The sequence below is a fragment of the Littorina saxatilis genome, linkage group LG12 (assembly GCF_037325665.1).
Source record: "Littorina saxatilis isolate snail1 linkage group LG12, US_GU_Lsax_2.0, whole genome shotgun sequence".
Taxonomy (NCBI): Eukaryota; Metazoa; Mollusca; class Gastropoda; order Littorinimorpha; family Littorinidae; genus Littorina; species Littorina saxatilis.
The window spans coordinates 66,180,589-66,202,486 of NC_090256.1; the positions used below are offsets into that span (position 1 = coordinate 66,180,589).

Below are 21,898 nucleotides of genomic sequence, written 5' to 3' on the forward strand. Positions count from 1 at the left end.
TCTATAAACGGTAAAACCTCTCCCAAAGGATGTTTAAAGAGTGGAGTCCCCCAGGGGTCAGTTTTAGGGCCTATTTTGTTTTGTGTATTCATTAATGACCTCCCCCTTCATATATCTAATTCAAAAGTTAAAACGGATTTTTTGCAGATGATTCGACGCTTCACACAAGCTGTAGGACTGTTCAAGAAATTGAAGTTTCCTTACAGTCTAGTCTGAATGAAGTCAACAATTGGTGTAACCAGAATTTTATGATAGTGCACCAAGGGAAGACAAAAAGCATGATTATTACAACAAGACAAAAACACCAATCACGACCTCTTAATTTAAATCTTTCTCTGGAATCACAACCTGTTCAGCAGGTAACGGAACATCGTGTTTAGGGTGTGATAGTCGATCAAGAATTAAAATGGCAATCTCATGTACATTATATTTGTCAAAAAGTATCCAAGAATTTGTTTCTGCTATCAAAGTTAAAGCAATATGTCGATATCGCAACACTAAAACTATTGTATCATGCCCACATCTTATCCCATATTAATTAGGCATCAACTCTTTGGGATGGCGTCTCTGATATTCACATGAAAAAATTAAACTCTATACATCGTCGGGCAGCTACAATCATGTTAAATGGTCCACAATTATCAGCTGATTTGAAGTTAAAGAATCTAAACTACCTGCCACTAGTTAAACAGTTACAGTTTAATAAGACTGTAATGATGTACAAAGTATATCATGGCGAAGTGCCCAACTATATTCAGGACCTATTTCACAGAGTCACCGAAAAGTACGGGTCTATCAATTTTCTACCACCAATATCCAGGATTGATCTGTTCAAAACTAGTCAAGCCTTCTCTGGCTCTATGGTGTGGAACTCCATTCCGTCTGTAATAAGATCATTAACCTCACGATAGAGTTTTAAACAAGCTCTGCATAATCATTATATGTCTACCTAGATGGCTACTAGTCTTAACATGTGCAAGTAGCTGTCAACAATTGGCAAAGCTTTATGAATTACAAAAATATGTTCTTTATTACATGTATTATGTGGAATTTATGTTGCGATTTTCCATCATCATCATCAACATCATCATCATCATTATCATCATCAATCATCAATCATCATCATCATCATCATCATCATCATCATCATCATCATCATCATCATCATCATCATCATCATCATCATCATCATCATCATCATCTTTATCATTTACACCATATAATCATTGTAAGCATTAGTGTAAACGTTGGTATTGTGTGAATTTTACCGTCGATCACTTTACATGTGTAACCTCAATTAACATGTTGCATGTTTCGCTTTTGATTTGTATGTTGCTTACTTTGTCATTTTGTTGTTTGTGTTTATTTGCTTGTTTGCTTACTTGTCGATTGTTTGCTGGGTCGTTCGTTTAATTTGTTTATTTGTCATGTTGCTTTACTTGTTTATCATTTATTAGACATTTGTATTAGAAGTAAGGACCGGTTGTAAGAAAAGGCGTCGCCTTAAACCTCTATCCTTGAAAAATAAAGTTCCATCATCATCATCTCTCTCTCTCTCTCTCGTGTTTGTGTTACCCTCAATGGACGAGGGCCGGATGAAAAAAAGCATGTATACATTGCTTATTCTGTTACCCTCGATAAATAAAGTTCAGTTCAATTCAATTCAATTCTCTCTCTCTCTGTCTCTCTCTCTCTCTCTTTCTCTCTCTCTCTGTCTCTCTCTATCTCTATCTGTCTCTCTCTGTCTCTCTCTCTGTCTCTCTCTCTGTCTGTCTCTCTCTCTCTCTGTGTCTCTCTATGTCTCTGTCTGTCTGTCTGTCTGTCTGTCTGTCTGTCTGTCTGTCTGTCTGTCTGTCTGTCTCTCTCTCTCTCTCTATCTCTCTCTCTCTCTCTCTCTCTCGTGTTTGTGTGTGTGGGTGCATCCGCACTTCCGCGACGGTGCCAGCGTAACTATGGCACGTGCGCCTGTGGACGTATTGCGCTTGAGTGTTTTACCTGGTGGGAAGGGCAGCAACGCAAGTGTTTATGCGAACCACGCACGTTTGATAAACATTGCTCAACGAGAATGCATCACGTTTCCTTTCTTGTTTTTTGTCGCACACGAACGGCTTTCAATCGACGTTTAGCTGCCAAGGAGCTGTAAACACTCATGAAAATCGAGAAGAGCGATGAATCTTTCTGGCGTGTGAATTTCAAGCTGCAGCCGTTATCTTTCTGGGCCATTGTTAATACTTCCCATAGAAAAAAGTAAGACAAAATCTCCAACATTTTTGTTTGGTAACGCCTGGTGATAATTGTAAATCGATTCCCGATTTGAATATCAAAAGAACTTTATAAGCCTCATGTGTTTCTGTTGTGGCCGAATGATTGATTTGGCGGGTTAACTCAACAGGAAATCATTTTTAATCAAAGTTGAATTAAACATTCAAAAATAAACTTCAGTCTCTGATGTCTGCTACACAAGTGTTTGATCTGCAGGATGCGTGCTTCAAGCCAGCGCCCGACGATTGATGCAGTGTGAACTCATTAAACAATAACTATTACCTTGTTTGTCCGACAAACCCTTATTGTACAAATAATGAACTTATCTCAAACTGGTCGATGAATCTCGATGCCGTACTGTAAATGTAACCTTTGTTTTGTCAACAATTAAACGTTCCAATAACTTACAATTCTTGTCTTTTTTCTCGATTCTTTACTTTTGGAACGTTGCCAGTCTACCTGTGTTTATATTTATAACCTTATTTAATCATACTTGCAATAAATCTGCACTCTTAACTGAGGTTCAAACTAACTCAAACACACTATTTCCAAGACGAACCAACCCACTTTATCACAGTCGGTGCTGAGTTTGTGCTGCAGAGGCCCCGGAAAAGCTCCCTCTTCAGCAGAATGCTCAGCCTCCAGACACTTGAGATTAGGCCGAGGGGAAATAAAAAGTTCAACTCGCGGATATGAAGCAATTTAAACAGCTAATTGGTAACCCTGTTCAATGATACTTGCGATGAACGGACACCCTTGGAACGAGACAGCGTTGCAGCGGCCTGTCATGACAGGTGTTTTTGTGTGTAAAGATAATAGACAAAGAGACATTATTATATTGTCCTTGTTAGGGAGGTGTCCTCTCATTGGAAAATTCTCACCTTATGGGTACCAACGTACATTCAGTCGTCAATGGTTTCGAGCTCAAATATACAATTCCAACAAACGCATGCACACACGCATGCACGCACGCACGCACACACATACACACACACACACATACACGCATATATGCACGCACACACACACACACACACATGCACATACGCATATATGCACGCACGCACGCACACACACACACACACACACACACACACATTCAGTATGACACTTTCTCTTATATAAAAACGCATCGAAACATTTCATTTCAGAGCTTTTTTCACGACAGCACTAAGGTTTTATTTGTTAAAGCTTGGCCAATCATTGGGGTGCTAGTGGGGCCTCGGAGAGCTGTTTCAAAGATTGCATGGCCACAATATGTGGTGCAAGCACTACAAAGGAGCTTGCAAATCGGTCACAAAACAGCAGATGAATACTGATCGTCGCCGATCTTTTAGCAAACATGCATGAAAAACGAGGTTCCTCCACGTCCATGTTTGGGACCCAAGAGCAATGGAGAGATGCATGTCACAAACAGAGAAGCAAACTCATGGGACACGGTAATGCGCTGGGAATCCACTTTGCTGTGATTTATGCTGGGGTCTATCCAGCTACGGCACCAGGGCAGGAAACATCACAAAGCCGATGGATTTGAACCAAACGATATTGGCATGATAGACGAGAGAGTGTGTGTGTATGTGTGTGTGTGTGTGTGTGTGTGTGTGTGTGTGTGTGTGTGTCAGTGTGTGTGTGTGTTTGCGTGTTTGTGCGTGCGTGTGTGTGTTTGCGTGTTTGTGCGTGCGTGTGTGTGTGTGACGTGTGTGTGTGTGTGTGTGTGTGTGTGTGTGTGTGTGTGTGTGTGTGTGTGTGTGTTATAAAAAAGGGAATCATTATTATGCATCGCTTAATGGAACCTTACTGCGTTTTTAAAGGCCAGCATAATCCTAAATATAACAAGAACAACAATGAAACCTACCTAACAACCACGTTAAAATCTAAAACAAAGTTTCCGAAATCCGTGCGCACTTGGCCTTGTGCTTGCGTGTACACACGAAGGGGGATAAAGCACTAACAGGTCTGCACATAAGTTGACCTGGGAGATCGGAAAAATCTCCACCTAAACCCACCAGGCGCGGCCGGGATTCGAACCCACGACCTTCCGCTTTGGAGGCCGTCACTTGTTGTCCATTACATAAGCCAATCGGCTAGAGTACTTGGTGCCACACTGTCATATTTTTCTCCACGTTAAAACTTGCACATTTCATTCTTCTCTTCATACCGGAAGCGAGAGAGAAATTATATATTTGTCTCTTTCATGAACGGCATTTATTTTTTTATGTAAATGTAAACCCTGAACTCTTTGACTTATTTATCAAGTCTAAGTAATACATAAACATGTCTAGAAGTGAGCCACAACTATGCCAAAACAGAAAGGAAAATTGGGACTCGAACCTCCTGGAGGCCAATGAGTTTTCAAGTAATTCGATTCAGTTGACTAGGTACTCGGTAATGATCTATTGCATTTTATGTACGCTTGATCTCGTCCTTCTCCAAGACAAGTCACGATGAAAAGGACCTGCGCAAAATGAATAGGGACACAAATGTACTGACCACACCTCCATCTCCTGTAATACCAATCACGATTTCCTTCAAGTTATGTAATCGGGGAAATGGAAGTAATCAAATGTCTAATGTCTACTACATTCTATCGCGATGTAGATGCACCAAACCCCCTCTACCCCCAACCCCCCCCCCCCCCCCCCCCCGTGCCGTTGACCATACTCCACTGACACTTCCATCCATCCGCATCTTATCAGTCGCAAAACAGACACACACAATAAGAGAATCTTCTTCTTCTTCAGCTTTCCAGGATCAGGCCTCAGATTTCCAGTCTGGTATGGGTTATGAAGTTTGTGGTCGTGTCCAAGTCTTGTTTGGTGCCCCAGAGTTTCTCCGCTAGAGTAGCTCCACACGGCCAGTGCTGTGTCCGTGCGTCTTGGTATAGGGGGCAGTACTGCAGAATAAGAGAGTCTGCACAGATACGAACCGCGTGAATGCCGACAGTCTTATCTGCCCTTTCATGTAGTGCATGTATCGCTGCTGGGACCCCATTCTTACCGAACAATTGCAAGGGTTGGTCTGGGGTAAGAAAAAAAGAAGAAAAAGCTTGTTGGAGGTACCCCTGAAGCTAAGAAATATTTATTCAATTTGGATATCAAAAATGTTTTTACATCATGTGTTTAGATTGTCAGAGTATTTACGCGGATCCGCGTACAAGTCCAATCTCGGGATTGACGGCCTGTTCAGACTTTTTCTTTGGCTGACTTGTTTTTTTCGCTTCTTTTCCCAATGCTACTTGTTCCCTCTCTTTTGTTTTCGTCTCACCTTTGTCAGTGTTTGAGTAATCGGCAATAAATGCTCGTACATGTTTGTGCCAAGCTCACGAAGCTTCGGCTTACAGACGAACGTGCCTTCTTTCTCAGTGAAAGAGGAAGGATTGATTTGAATACGCGACGCATGCCCAACTGAGCGTGCGTGACATCATTTCCGGCATAGAAGACCTGAAACCTTACGCGGCTACGTTTTGGACGGCACGAAATTGTTATTTTCTCTGAAAAACCGAAAGCCTTGCGGAGCATTGTCATTTACATGCTGTTTCTGCCAGGAAGTCCGGGTCTCATTTTCAAAGAATTACCGATTGCTGTGCTTTGTATTTTTAGTTTCAAAGACAGACGAGACAAAATAAAATAAACAAGTAAGCCAAGAAGTCTGACCTTCATTCTCAAGGAAAATCAACATCCGTCCGGTGTAACACGAGAAAATTACTCCCACGAGATTTTTACTCCGGAGTAAAAATTTCGTACGAAAATGTTGCTCCCTTTACGAAAAAAGCACTCCCCCATTGCACGAGAAAATTACTCCCCAAGACAGGTGAGTTCCGAGTAAACATTTCGTACACAAATGTTACTCCCCTGACGAATAAACACGAGCAATTTAACTTCCCATGCCAGGTGTACGAAATTTATACTCCCTTTTCCCCTGTTAGTCTTGGTGGTCAGGGGCGGACCTAGTTGTGGATAAGGGGGGGGTTCCAAATTGGAGCAGGGGTCCAGGGGCCGCTCAGGCCCCGGTGGGGTCCATGGGCAAAGCCCTGGTGGGGGGTCTGGGGGGCAAAGCCCCCCAGATGCTGAAGGAATTTTATATTTTTAGGTCAATCGGAGGCCTCTCGTGGAAGATAACAAGGTAAAAAAAAAACGGATGGGGGGTGGGGGGGGGGGGGGTTCCGGGCACCCAGGAACCCCCCCCTAGGTCCGCCCCTGGTGGTGGAAGGGGTGGAGGGAGGGTAGCGCGACAATCGTTTGCGCGAGATCACATATTGGCATTATCCCTTCGTCCGCATCCCATTTTTGCGTACGAGATTTTTACTGGAAATAAAAAAAAAAATGGGGAGTAAAAATTTCGTGGAGGGAGTAATTTGTTCGTGCCCTGGGGAGTTCTTTTCTCGAACGAAAAATTTACTCGGAGTAAGAATTTCGTACGAAAGTTTTACTCCGGAGTAAATTTTTCGTGGAGTAAAAATTTCGTGTTACACCGGCATCCTCTTTTACAGAGAAAAACAAGTCGCGTAAGATGAAATTACTACATTTAGTCCAGCTGTCGAACTCACGGAATGAAACTGAACGAACTACAATTTTTTCACCAAGACAATACAGCTTCGTTAATCCCTTTTCACGTGCAGAACGAAGTGAAAATTGACTAGCCAGTGCAGCGCGGTAGCGTATTGCGCTTAGCAGGAAAGCTCGTTTTTCTTTATTCTTTTTACATTTAGTCAAGTTATGACTAAATGTTTTAACATCGAGGGGGAATCGAAACGAGGGTCGTGGTGTATGTGCGTGTGTCTGTCTGTCTGTCTGTCTGTGTGTGTGTGTGTGTGTAGAGCGATTCAGACTAAACTACTGGACCGATCTTTATGAAATTTGACATGAGAGTTCCTGGGTATGAAATCCCCGAATGTTTTTTTCATTTTTTTGATAAATGTCTTTGATGACGTCATATCCGGCTTTTCGTGAAAGTTGAGGCGGCACTGTCACGCCCTCATTTTTCAACCAAATTGGTTGAAATTTTGGTCAAGTAATCTTCGACGAAGCCCGGGGTTCGGTATTGCATTTCAGCTTGGTGGCTTAAAAATTAATTAATGACTTTGGTCATTAAAAATCTGAAAATTGTAAAAAAAAAATAAAAATTTATAAAAACGATCCAAATTTACGTTTATCTTATTCTCCATCATTTGCTGATTCCAAAAACATATAAATATGTTATATTCGGATTAAAAACAAGCTCTGAAAATTAAATATATAATAATTATTATCAAAATTAAATTGTTCAAATCAATTTAAAAACACTTTCATCTTATTCCTTGTCGGTTCCTGATTCCAAAAACATATAGATATGATATGTTTGGATTAAAAACACGCTCAGAAAGTTAAAACAAAGAGAGGTACAGAAAAGCGTGCTATCCTTCTTAGCGCAACTACTACCCCGCTCTTCTTGTCAATTTCACTGCCTTTGCCGTTAGCGGTGGACTGACGATGCTACGAATATATACGGTCTTGCTGAAAAATGGCAGCTACTTGACTAAATGTTGTATTTTCGCCTTACGCGACTTGTTAATTTTCTGAGTTTGTTTTGAATATAACATATTTTATCTATATGTTTTGGGAATCAGGAAATGATAAAAAAATAAGACGAAATCTTTTTTGGATCGATTTCTGAAACTTTAATCGTAGTATTAATTAGCCTATTTTCGTTAATTGTGATCTCAGTTTCAGAGTAAACATAACATATGTATTATATTTTTAGATTCGGAATTTTAATAAAGAGTACGATGCAATCAATTTTAAATCAGTTTGCAAAAAATTGATTTTAATGACAATTTTGATAAGCAAACTAATTAGCAAATGTTTTAACTCCCGAGCTGCAATGCAATCCCATAGTCCGGACGTCGTCAAAGATTGCTTGACCAAAATGTCAACCAATTTGGTTGAAAAATGAGGGCGTGACAGTGCGGCCTCAACTTTCACAAAAAGCCGGATCTGACGTCACCAAAGACATGTATAAACAAGTCGCGTAAGGCGAAATTACTACATTTAGTCAAGCTGTCGAACTCACGGGATGAAACTGAACGCACTGTATTTTGTCACCAAGACAGTTGGCCTTCAGCTTCGTCAATCCCCGCGTGAAGGAAATCGCTCATCTCTCACGTGCAAAACGTAGTGATATTGACACGCCAGATTAGCGCGGTAGCGTATTGTGCTAAGCAGGAAAGCGCGCTTTTCTGTATTCTTGTTAACTTTCTGAGCTTGTTTTGAGTACAACCTATCATATCTATATGTTTTTGGAATCAGGAAATGATAAAGAATAAGATGAAATCATTTTTGGATCGATTTCTTAAATCTTAATCGTAAGATTAATTAATCTATTTTTGTTAAATTGTGATCACATTTTAAGAGTAAACATGACATATGTATATATTTTTAGATTCAGAATGTGATGAAGAATGCGATGCAATCAATTTCAAATCTGTTTGCAAAACAAAAATCGATATTAATGACAACTTTAATGAGCAAACTCATCAATTAATTTTTAAGCCTTCAAGCTGAAATGCAATACCAAAGTCCGGGCTTCGTCGAAGATTATTTTACCAAAATTTCAACCAATTTGGTTGAAAAATGAGAGCGTGACAGTGCCGTCTCAACTTTCACAAAAAGCCGGATATGATGTCATCAAAGACATTTATCAAAAAAATGAGAAAAAAAAATCTGGAGATACAATACTCAGGATCTCTCATGTCAAGTTTCATGAAGATCGGTCCAGTAGTTTTCTCTGAATCGCTCTACACACACACACACACACACACACACACACACACACACACACACACGCACACACACGCACACACACACACACACACACACACACACACACGCACAGACACAGACACACACACACATACACCACGACCCTCGTCTCGATTCCCCCCTCTATGTTAAAAGGAACAACACAGAAGTAAAATTACTAACACGCAAGCAAAAAGTTGGACCTCGACAAGCAGAGGTTAAGTTTATGGAACGTTTAATCATTGACAATCGGTCTTCAAAGCGGACAAACAAAAACGTTAAACCTGAACAGATAAAAGTTGATGATAACTGGTACTGTGCTTTATCTGTAAGTTGTTGTTAATGACCCTTCCTAATCAGACGAATTCAAAGCTGATTCGATGGACCTCAAAAAGGACACTAAAAACCTAAGTCAAGTCCATACACTTTTTTCTCTCCATTTCCCCCTTTTTTAAGTGCAAATATCACTCCCATAAGCACAGGTACGTGTACTATGAATCATACTGAGCGACAATAAAGGAATAAAATAGAAACTAACAAACACAGATGTTGGTGTGATGCCAGGTATTGCCCACTTGTGGAACACACAGACCCTGTAGGTAGGGCAAGGCTTAAAGATTTTGATAGAGCATATTTATATGGCATGGAGTTTTTTTTTGATCTAACGCCCAGATGACTGGGCTTTTATTCTATCGTTTTCTGTCCAACCGTCTGAGCGTTAAAGAACACCCCCCTCTTCACATTCACACACACACACATACACACACATACACACACTCACGCACACACATACACACACTCACACACACTCACACACACATACACACACACACACGCGCGCGCACACACACACACACGCGCGCGCACACACACACACCTCCCCCATCCCCACCCCAAGCACCCTGATCACCGGTTCCACCACGAAGACACATGATCCAGTCATGACCCCCGCACCCAACCAAAGGCATCAAGTGCGAAGACGATTCACCAACTACCATTATTGTCAACGCCGTGGACGTGCTACACCAAGAATCCTGCTACAAATACAACACCGCCGAGACTGGATGCAATAAGCCGCTAACAAGTTTACTCCTCCCCGCAGTATTACTGTCGGCGCCTGGCCAAGCCTCCCTGGCTACCCGAGAGCGGGCAGTTCCAATCAAGCTACCAAATAAAACTATTAATTTGTCACTCACGGACATTGATCGCTGGTCAGGAAATCCAATACGGGCTCCTGATTCCTGCCCAAAAGACGCCATTTGTTTTCCTGGGAGTGCCCTGTTCGAAGTCTCGTTGTCTTCGTGGTTTGGGGCCGTTTCGGTAAACCGTCTACTGGATCATTTCCGCTCCCTGTTAACTTCCTTTTTATTGACTGGTGACTGGTGTCTGTTGTTGGTGCTTATAGGGTTTACGACGTGCAAGTGTTGTGTCTGTTCTGTTTAACAACCGTTTCTATGTTTTCCCAAACTCTTCATCCCCCAAGTGTTGGTGACGGGTAAGCGGAATAACGCCAAATTGCAATTGTCGCCTAAGACCGAATTCCATTTGTCGCCTAACTTAGAATTTTTTTTTTAGCCAAATGTCGCCTAATGTCGAATTGCCAAATGGCGCCTAACACCGAATTCCCATTGTCGCCTAACATAGAATTCCAAATGTCGCCTAATGTCGAATTGCCAAATGGCGCCTAACACCGAATTCCCATAATCGCCTAACATTGAATTCCAAATGTCGCCTAATGTCGAATTGTCAAATGGCGAAGACGGCAACGCTGATGGACCACGAGAAGGCAACCCAGATAGAGAGCCAGAAACGGACGAGGAAAACGTCAACCACCAGGATGACCAGGACGACACCACAGACCGCAGCAGCTCCCCCACAAGGGCACCCGACAACTCGTGCCCCGTTTGTCTCTTGAACCCCCGGAACGCAGTTTTTGTCCCTTGCGAACATGCCTTGCGTTACGACTGCGGGGTTCACGTTCAGGGCAACGTGGCACCCAACAACAGATGTCACTGCTGCCGCGCCGATATAGCGAGTGTGGTCCGGATGTTTGGAATGGCATAGGGCAGTTTTCGTCCCTTGCGGACATGCCTTGTGTTACGACTGCGGGGTTCACGTTCAGGGCAACGTGGCACCCAACAACAGGCAGGCTGTGTAATTGTACGTCATGTTACTCACTGCCTATAAGCATAATTATCCCCGAGTACGCAGTACTAGGGTCCAGCAGACTTTAATTGTGTGTCTGTCTGTCTGTTCGTCTCGACTTAACAGCTTATTGCTGGGAAACTACTGGGCGCAGTTCGTTCAAAAGTTGATACACTAACTTGATAATAGGTCCGATTGATCGTATTAAAACTTCATAATGTTACCTGGGACCTAAATGCGAAATAAAATCACAAAAGCCACTCTTAACGGTGGGAGTTTTTGCGGTGGGAGGCTGGTCGCTTTGCGAACAGCCTGAACTAAAGGGGAGACTTGAGCGGCAAACATGTCACGCAGTGACGAGAAAAGCATGATTTCAGTGCAAGCCAGACAACGGGTGAGGAAATGGTCTCGGCAAAGAAATTACAATGCAGGGTTTGGTCTCGGTGAAAGAGAAACAGAGAGCACGAGAGAGTCTATGGCCAAAGTGATCCGGGTTCGATTCATTTTGTGCACATGTGTTAGTGTTACTGTTTGTGTGTGTGTGTGTGTGTGTGTGTGTGTTTGTGTGTGTGTGTGTGTGTGTGTGTGTGCGTGCATGAGTCTGTACTCGTGTGTGTGTGTGTGTGTGTGTGTGTGTGTGTGTGTGTGTGTGTGTGTGTGTGTGTGTGTGTGTGTGTGTGTGTGTGTGTGTGTGTGTGTGTGTGTGTGAATGTCTGAAGAGTACTCGGGTCCAGCGCGAGCTTTTTTTTATTGCTTGTTTGTGTGTAACATCAGTCCACTTTATGTATTTTATCCTGTAAAATTCTGAATAAAATCGTGTTTAAACCAAATATATTCAAATGCCAGCCTTTTGTAATGAAGTGAACAATTGGATTAAAAACAGTTTAAAAAAAAGTAATTCGGTGTTAGGCACCATTTGGCACTTCGACATTTGGCATTCTATTTTAGGCGACAATGGGAATTCGGTCTTATGCGACAATTGGCAATTCGACATTAGGCGACATTTGGAATTCTATGTTAGGCGACAATGGGAATTCGGTGTTAGGCGCCATTTGGCAATTCGACATTGGGCGACATTTGGCATTCTACGTTAGGCGACAATGGGAATTCGGTGTTAGGCGCCATTTGGCAATTCGACATTAGGCGACATTTGGCAATTCGTCATTAGGCGACAATGGAGCAATTCGACGTTAGGCGACAATTGGAATTCGGTGTTATTCATGTTACCCTTGGTGACTGGTGTCCGTGCCAACTCTGTCAACCCTGGGGGGCTTGAGTTTTTGGTGTTTATGTGCTATCTCTGTTCTGTTAAAAATCGTTTCTGAAATGTCCCCCATCTCTCTATCTTAATCTCCGTCTCTCTGTTCTTGTTCTTGTTCACCGTCTGTCTCTGTCTCTATGCCTTTGACTCTCTCTCGCGGAACGTTTTTAGGGTTGTTCCGAACAAAAAACAAAACCTTGGCAACCTTGTTTGGTTGCATTTGAAAATTTCCGTATGTGATACAAACGCGGTTATTTTGATTTAACATCAAGTTCGCAAGCAAAGAAAATAAAGGTCGACTTCTCTTTATGGCACACACACAGACACAGACACAGACACACACACACACACACACACACACACACACACACACACACACACACACACACACACACACACACACACACACACACACACACACACACACACACACACACACACACACACAGAGGACAGGATCATACTTTTAATTTAAATCTGAAATTATCCTCGCAGGAGTACTGGAAAGACATAGAAAAACAAGAGCTTAACGTGTTTTTCTTTACATTGCAAAACCTAATCGCAGCTACAAATACGAACAAGTTCAGAAACACAATCCTCTGCTCACAAAACACTAACACCTTGCAGCTGGAAATACGATTTTTCTTCGAAAAGTGGACATATCGGGTTTTAAGTTCAAACACTGTCCGAGCTGCTTTTGTTGTTCAAAAATAAGCTAAAAAGGCGATGATATCTATGAGAAACAAGAACTTTATTAGGAAAGGATAAAGGTTTGAAAACTTGATCTTCCAACCAATTCTTTATACAAACACGTTTTTTAATTAAGACACAACAGTTATTAGAGAGAGAGAGAGTGAGGGAGATAGAGAGAAATAGATAGATAGATAGATAAACACAGAAAGAGAAAGAGAGAGAGAGAGAGAGAGAGAGAGAGAGAGAGAGAGAGAGAGAGAGAGAGAGAGAGAGAGAGAGAGAGAGAGAGAGAGAGAGGGAGGAAGGGAGGGAGACAGAGAGCCAGAAAGCCAAAAGAGAGAGACATATAGATAAGAGTGAGACAGGGATAGCGAGAGACAGAGACAGACAGACAAAGAGAGGCAGACTGATAGACATGGCAGACAGGAAGGCATACTCAGTGACAAACAACCTTGACAACTTTCTTTGAGCTCTCACTTTCTTTCCGTCTGGCACTTCCATTAACACCTTGCTGTCAAGAAACCTGCCAGCTAAAATTTAACTTTCCAGACAATTTGGACGACTGTAGAATCGGTTGGCGTCGAGAGGTCTCGTCTAGTCTGTGACTGTGTGTGTTTGACGGAAAAGAGACTGACGGAGGCAACACGTATAGCTACATTTAAGTCAATTAAAGTCGTCTGGTATTCGATCAAACGAAGTCAGTGGGAAATGTGGAAAGCGAGTGGCAGTTGACAGTGACCGGCACGGTTGGCCTAGTGGTAAGGCCTCTGCCCCGTGATCGGGAGGTCGTGGGTTCGAACCCCGGCCGGGTCTTACCTAAGACTTTAAAATTGGCAATCTAGTGGCTGCTCCGCCTGGCGTCTGGCATTATGGGGTTAGGGCTAGGACTGGTTGGTCCGGTGTCAGAATAATGTGACCGGGTGAGACATGAAGCCTATGCTGCGACTTCTGTCTTGTGTGTGGCGCACGTTATATGTCAAAGCAGCACCGCCCTGATATGGCCCTTCGTGGTCGGCTGGGCGTTAAAGGCACAGTAAGCCTCCCGTAAACCATCACAGAGCTCCCCGAGCGTCTAAATACAGTACAAGCATACTTCCATTTGAACGCTCACCGAACGGGAACATCCTGGCTGCTTTCTGTCGAGCGTGAGACATTTTCAAAGAATTTATTTTCGTAGACTTGTTCCGTTAACAACAACGGCGCCTCGTTTTTGCGCTAGACCTAACTTTTAAAATCTAAATAATAAATTGACAGCTTGTTACACAAACATTCTTTAATCATAAAAGAATTCGTTTTTCATCAAGACAAGATCAGAACAATTCGAAGTTGTGAAAGTTTAAAAAAAGAAAAGCCCGGAAGCAGGGTCACGCAAGGGTCGTAGCAGACGACGGCCGGTTTATCAGTGCAAATCGCCGTTCCTCTCAACAGTCAAAAGCCATCGCTAGAGTTCTTGTGAACCACAGCCGTTGTTTCGTGCATAAAAAAAAACGTGCTATTGTAGATAAGCTCACGTCGAGTCGCATTCAAATGACTAACTATGACGACTGCATTGTGAAAAGGGAAAACTGGATCACACGGGTTCACGATGGCTCAGGGGTAAGATAAACCACGCAAAAATAAATTCTTTGAAAATTGTTCGCTCTTTACGGAGGGCACCTAGGATGTTCTCAATTGGTGAGTGTTTAAATGAAATGGTGTTTGTACTGTGTGTAAAAGCCTGACCGTATCTGTGATGGTTTACGGGAGGCTTACTCTGCCTTTAAGCAAACAAACAAACCAAAAAAAGTTGACAGTGTAAAAGTTACTTGTACTTTGTCGCGACGTCAGTATTACTCGATTTCATTCAGCGCACGGTTTTAGGTTTCAAATGCATACCAGGTCAACCAAATTGAAGATTTATTTTTCATTTTCTGCCAACCGGCATAGCGGGCAGTAAGTAAATTTATTGCCTTTGCTCCATCTATATTCTCTTTATTTTTATTTTTATTCACTGAGATTCATGCTTCGCTAACCTTTTTGCCGTTGTTCTGCGTCGGCAACAGAGGCTGCAGACTACGTGAAACCGTAAAGATTCTGCATAGTATGGCGGCATTCCACAAGTACATGTATACACACAATCCTTAGGGTAATGTACAAGAATGATGTCCCTAATTCAGGGAAGCAGTTGCCAGATAGCAAAGGTTGAAAACGGAGAGAACCGTGGTAGTGTGTCGAAACTGAGGAAACATTTTAGTCAAAAGCGATAGTTAATTTGACTTTAATCTTCGATTCATTCCAAAAGGCTTATTTTCATGTACAAAGTACATAACTGCAAGGCTGTCTGTTCACGTAGAGAGTTGATCTGGGGCAATGTTCTTTTTTTTACATTTAGTCAAGTTTTGAATAAATGTTTTAACATAGAGGGGGAATCGAGACGAGGGTCGTGGTGTATGTGTGTGTGTGTGTGTGTGTGTGTGTGTGTGTCTGTCAGTGTGTGTGTGTGTGTGTGTGTGTGTGTGTGTGTGTGTGTGTGTATGTGTAGAGCGATTCAGAGTAAACTACTGGACCGATCTTCATTAAACTTTACATGAGAGTTCCTGGGAATGATATCCCCAGATGCATTTGTCATTTTCTCGATAAATGTCTTTGATGACGTCATATCCGGCTTTTTGTAAATGTTGAGGCGGCACTGTCACACCATCTTTTTTTTTAATGAAATTGATTGACATTTTGGCCAAGCAATCTTCGACGAAGGCCGGACTTTTGTATTGCATTTCAACTTGGAGGCTTAGAAAATGAATAATGAGTTTGGTAATTAAAAATCTGAAAATTGTAATTAAAATTATTTTTCATAAAACGATCCAAAAACAATTTCATTTTATTCTGCATCATGTTATGATTCCAAAAACATATAAGTATATAGGTATTCTGATGGACACGTGGGGGAATTCGGGGGCTGTGATTGGATGGTCTATTCCGATCATCAAAGCATAATGCTACGGAAGTCGGCCATTTTTGCCAATATCCAAAAGCATATTGTCAATAACAAAGACGCATGGTTCCGGTTTACCCATCTGTACCTCACGATGTTTCACTGCCCGACAACAGCATACACTGACAACTTGAAATTCTTCTCGGGAATGTTTTTCAGCTTTACAAATGTCGATAGCATACCCTTTTCTGCTAAATTCCCGATGAAACAGGACTAAACCTATTATTTTCTGTCCCTAAACACCACAAAATGCCTAAAGTCGAAAGATGTAGTACAAACAGGGGAGTAAAACGGAACAGCCGTTTTTGTGTGCCTGTGAGCTTAGTTCACAGTTGCCGACTGACACAAACTTTCGCATTTGGCTTTTCTTATCTCGTAACTCCACACTAAATACCCCACTTCCCCTCTGAAGTATTGATGTACAACCCATGGCACTAACATTCATGTAGTCGTTTATAACTGAGGTTGAAAAATTCGCTTCATGACGAGACAAGTATAAATGCCATTCACCCAAACTGAAAACGTCGCTGCCGTCTGCTCGCTTTGTACGGATTAGCTGTTCTCTTTTCCTCCCCTTGTTGCATCCCAGTTCTTCAGTTGTTTCCAGTTTTCCGTTGATGTTGTGTTTTGGTCTTCTTCATAAGTAGTCTTGTTCAAAATTAAAAAAACTCAAACTTCTTTTTGTTGTATACGAATGAACTAATAAAAAGCTGTTTAACAGCTGTGTTGTCAAATCGAGTTTTTTTCCAAAGTCAGTGTGGCGCCTGCGCAAAATTATGCGCATAAGAAACGGCGTCTGCTATCAAAACCTGAGATCAACCCATCGATGCAAAAACTGTCATTTTGTAAGTTTGGAACAACAAATCAAGGTCAGAACAGCTATGTAATCGCTATTGTATTTTCAGCGTAGCAATAGGGTCCGATATTTAGACTCGAACAAGTATAATGCGACTCGTCTTCGACTCGTCGGCATCATTATACTTGTCTCGCCGTCTAAATAGGCCCCCTATCGGACCCTATTGCTACGCTGAAAACACAATAGCTGTTAATGTTATAATCGGATTAAAAACAAGCTCTGAAAATTAAAAATATGTAAATTAGGATTAAAATTAAATTTCCGAAATCGATTTAAAAACAATTTCATCTTATTCCTTGTCGGTTCCTGATTCCAAAAACATATAGAGATGATATGTTTGAATTAAAAACAAGCTCAGAAAGTTAAAAAGAACCGAGATACAGAAAAACGTGCTATCCTGCTCAGCGCAACCACTACCGCGCTAATCTGGCTCGTCAATTTCACTGCCTTTGCCGCAAGCGGTGGACTGACGATGCTACGAGTATACGGTCTTTGTGAAAACAAAATGCAGTGCGTTTAGTTTCATTCTCTGAGTACGACAGGTTGACTAAATGTTGTATTTTCACCTTACGCGACTTGTTCATCGTTATAGTTATAAGGGTAGTCCAGGACGGTAGATTTGTTTTCAAGTCAATCTGGGCCACTGTCCATGATTTTATCATTGGAGAAGTCCAGGACGGTAGATTTGTTTTCAAGTCAATCTGGGCCACTGTCCATGATTTTATCATTGGAGAAGTCCAGGACGGTAGATTTGTTTTCAAGTAAGTCAATCTGGGCCACTGTACATGATTTTATCATTGGAGAAGTCCAGGACGGTAGATTTGTTTTCAAGTCAATCTGGGCCACTGTCCATGATTTTATTCTTGGAGTAGTCCAGGACGGTAGATTTGTTTTCAAGTCAATCTGGGCCACTGTCCATGATTTTATTCTTGGAGAAGTCCAGGACGGTAGATTTGTTTTCAAGTAAGTCAATCTGGGCCACTGTACATGATTTTATCCTTGGAGAAGTCCAGGACGGTAGACTTGTTTTCAAGTCAATCTGGGCCACTGTCCATGATTTTATCATTGGAGAAGTCCAGGACGGTAGACTTGTTTTCAAGTCAATCTGGGCCACTGTCCATGATTTTATCATTGGAGAAGTCCAGGACGGTAGATTTGTTTTCAAGTCAATCTGGGCCACTGTCCATGATTTTATCATTGGAGAAGTCCAGGACGGTAGATTTGTTTTCAAGTCAATCTGGGCCACTGTCCATGATTTTATCATTGGAGAAGTCCAGGACGGTAGACTTGTTTTCAAGTCAATCTGGGCCACTGTCCATGATTTTATCATTGGAGAAGTCCAGGACGGTAGATTTGTTTTCAAGTCAATCTGGGCCACTGTACATGATTTTATTCTTGGAGAAGTCCAGGACGGTAGATTTGTTTTCAAGTCAATCTGGGCCACTGTCCATGATTTTATCATTGGAGAAGTCCAGGACGGTAGACTTGTTTTCAAGTCAATCTGGGCCACTGTCCATGATTTTATCATTGGAGAAGTCCAGGACGGTAGATTTGTTTTCAAGTCAATCTGGGCCACTGTCCATGATTTTATCATTGGAGAAGTCCAGGACGGTAGATTTGTTTTCAAGTCAATCTGGGCCACTGTCCATGATTTTATCATTGGAGAAGTCCAGGACGGTAGACTTGTTTTCAAGTCAATCTAGGCCACTGTACATGATTTTATCATTGGAGAAGTCCAGGACGGTAGATTTGTTTTCAAGTCAATCTGGGCCACTGTCCATGATTTTATCATTGGAGAAGTCCAGGACGGTAGATTTGTTTTCAAGTAAGTCAATCTGGGCCACTGTACATGATTTTATTCTTGGAGAAGTCCAGGACGGTAGATTTGTTTTCAAGTAAGTCAATCTGGGCCACTGTACATGATTTTATCCTTGGGGTAGTCCATTCGCTTTGTTTTCCGAGGTTCATTCACACTGGTCAAAAGTATCTTGACCTACAACTCACGATTAATCCATCATGGTAAGTCATCTGCTTACCCTCACATACACATCAGACCTCGTCAATTTACGAGGGTAAGAGAGAGAGAGAGAGAGAGAGAGAGAGAGAGAGAGAGAGAGAGAGAGAGAGAGAGAGAGAGAGAGAGAGAGAGAGAGAGAGAGAGAGAGAGAGAGAGAGACCGAGACAGAGACAGAGACAGAGACAGAGACAGGGAGATGTGTGTTGACACACACGGACACAGACACACACACAGACACACACACACAGACACACACACACACACGCACACACACACACACACACACGCGCACGCACGCGGGCACGTACGTACGTACGCACGCACACACACACACACACACACATACACACACAAACACACACACATACGGACACGTTCTCTCTCTCTCTCTCTCTTGCTCTCTCTCTCTTTCTAGTACTCTGTCTCTCGCTCTCTCTCTCTCTCTCTAGCACTCTCTCTCTCTCTCTAGCTTTCTCTTTCTCTCTCTCTCTCTAGCTCTCTCTCTAGCACTCTCGCTCTCTCTCTCTTTCTCTGTCTCTAGCTAGCTCTCTCTCTCTCTCGCTCTCTCTCTCTCTCTCTCTAGCACTATCTCTCTCTCTCTTTCTCTGTCTCTAGCTCTCTCTCTCTATCTCTCTTTCTCGCTCTCTCTCTCTCTCTCTCTCTCTCTTTCTAGCTCTCTCTCTCATCCCATCTCTCGTCCTCCCCCTTACACAGAACATCATTGCATTATGTCAACAGTACTACTTCTAATGACTTCAGCGGGCTACTTGCCCGAATAGTAACGAAATTACATTCATAAACTAATTATAAGATTACCACACAGGCGTTAGACCTTGGACGATCCCATAGCTGAGGATTTGGCTCACACGTATCCAAAGTTAATCCGACTTTCTTGCGGTACCGCTCTCCTTGAAGCAATAAACTGTAAAGAAACCGCGGATTTGTGATGCGTAACTTAATCCAGAAAGACCAATTTGTTCGTAAATGCTACTCCAGTATGATTGGCACACGCCAAGAGAACGTTCTGTCGACACGTTTCATTGATGACGAAATACTGCATGCTTTGAACAGTCCAATCGTTTACTGTGGTGTAAAATGCCGAAAAGGAAATGTATGGCCAAACAATTTTTCAATTTGTTTTTTTTATTTTAGTTTAGAGGATATCTATTCAACGGATAGATAGACAAAGACAGAGACAGAGAGAGACAGATAGACAGAAACAAAGCCAACCAAAAGCAGCTCAGTCCAAGCAGCAACGAGTATTCACTTCTGACCAAGCTTAGGTAGTGTAAGTTGACAGACGGACAGACAGACAGACAGACAGACAGACAGACAGACAGACAGACAGACAGACAGACAGACAGACAGACAGACAGACAGACAGACAGACAGACAGGCAGAAGAGCAGCAGACAAACGCACAGACAAAATACTAGATGAACAGTGACATGAATACCATGACTTACCAGGTGGGTGCTGGATATTGGGCAGTAGTGCCGGGCAAGGCCGGGTAATGGTTGTGTTGGCCGGAGTGGCTGGCCAGCAGTTGACCAGATCATGTTGTGGTGGACAATACAATCCTGAAAATGTAAGAATGCGATAACTGTTGAACATTTTGCGCATAACATTTTCTACACTTTAAAGGAAGTTTTCTACGAGCGCTTTGCCCCAATGTATTATATTAACGTGTAGCTTGCTGTGTCTGATGCAAACATATTGCAACGTTCAAGGAAATTAGAAAATCAATTTGTTTTGGAGGTCCCAGCACATGCTGAATTCAAAGCCGCCTCAACAACTGACTTTAAACTCGTTATTTTTTACTTTTTTTTTAAAATGCTTATACAGATTATGGGGCAATAGAACGTGATTAACAAATGCAAAACTCCCTTCTTTTATTCCTTGTTACCATTCTGATAACTCTCCCTACAGAGACAAGCTTAATGCAAAGAGAAAAAGACACGAACACAACAACAAGAACAACATAAAACACCAGATTGAAACAACAACAAAAATGTTGTGTCTGTGTATGTCGATGAGATGGTCTGACACTACTCCAGACATTCGAGACTGACTTCAATAAATAATAATAATAATTTATTTCTATACTGCCTTTGGTCATGATTTATTTTCCAGTTGTGCCCAGACTCCTGTACAGAAGAGTGGTACCATAATAGTACCTTATCACCGAAAACCTTACAACATAACAACACACACACACACACAAGAAATTAATATGTAAGCGCCTAGGGCTATATCTAGATAAGGCGCATAAAAATGATCACAATAATAATAATAATAATATTAGTGCATCTTCAGTTGAGACGTCCACCATGTGCCGCGGCTCCGCCAAGCGATCAACGTTATGAAAACGACAGCGGTCTTAGCGACAACTCTATACGATATCCAGAGGAATAACTGGAATGTAGGTGAACTGATGAGAAACAAAGAGAAGTAATCGTTCTAAATGCATACATGTGCAATAGGGTAAGTGAGAGTAATGCGGATCCAGTTTTCTGGCACCTGAGAGAATAACAAGCATTGAAATGAACAAGCGACTTTAATCCTGGAGAAGAAAAGAAGAAACAAGTCGCGTAAGGCGAAAATACAATATTTAGTCAAGTAGCTGTCGAACTCACAGAATGAAACTGAACGCAATGCCATTTTTCAGCAAGACCGTATACTCGTAGCATCGTCAGTCCACCGCTCATGGCAAAGGCAGTGAAATTGACAAGAAGAGCGGGGTAGTAGTTGCGCTAAGAAGGATAGCACGCGTTTCTGTACCTCTCTTTGTTTTAACTTTCTGAGCGTGTTTTTAATCCAAACATATCATATCTATTATGTTTTTGGAATCAGGAACCGACAAGGAATAAGATGAAAGTGTTTTTAAATTGATTTCGACAATTTAATTTTGATAATAA

The 21,898-nt window shown here is 42.0% G+C and overlaps 1 protein-coding gene across 1 annotated transcript in view; it reads right to left on the reverse strand.

Annotated features, from left to right (window-relative positions):
• Positions 1 to 20,558, reverse strand: part of LOC138982599 (corticotropin-releasing factor receptor 1-like) — a gene marked incomplete at its 5' end in the record, with an annotated part of 84,914 nt that extends 64,356 nt beyond the window's left edge. The window contains 1 exon segment of the mRNA XM_070355924.1: positions 20,447 to 20,558. Within this exon segment, the coding sequence (XP_070212025.1) occupies positions 20,447 to 20,558 (112 nt within the window).
• Positions 20,559 to 21,898: the final 1,340 nt, after the last annotated feature.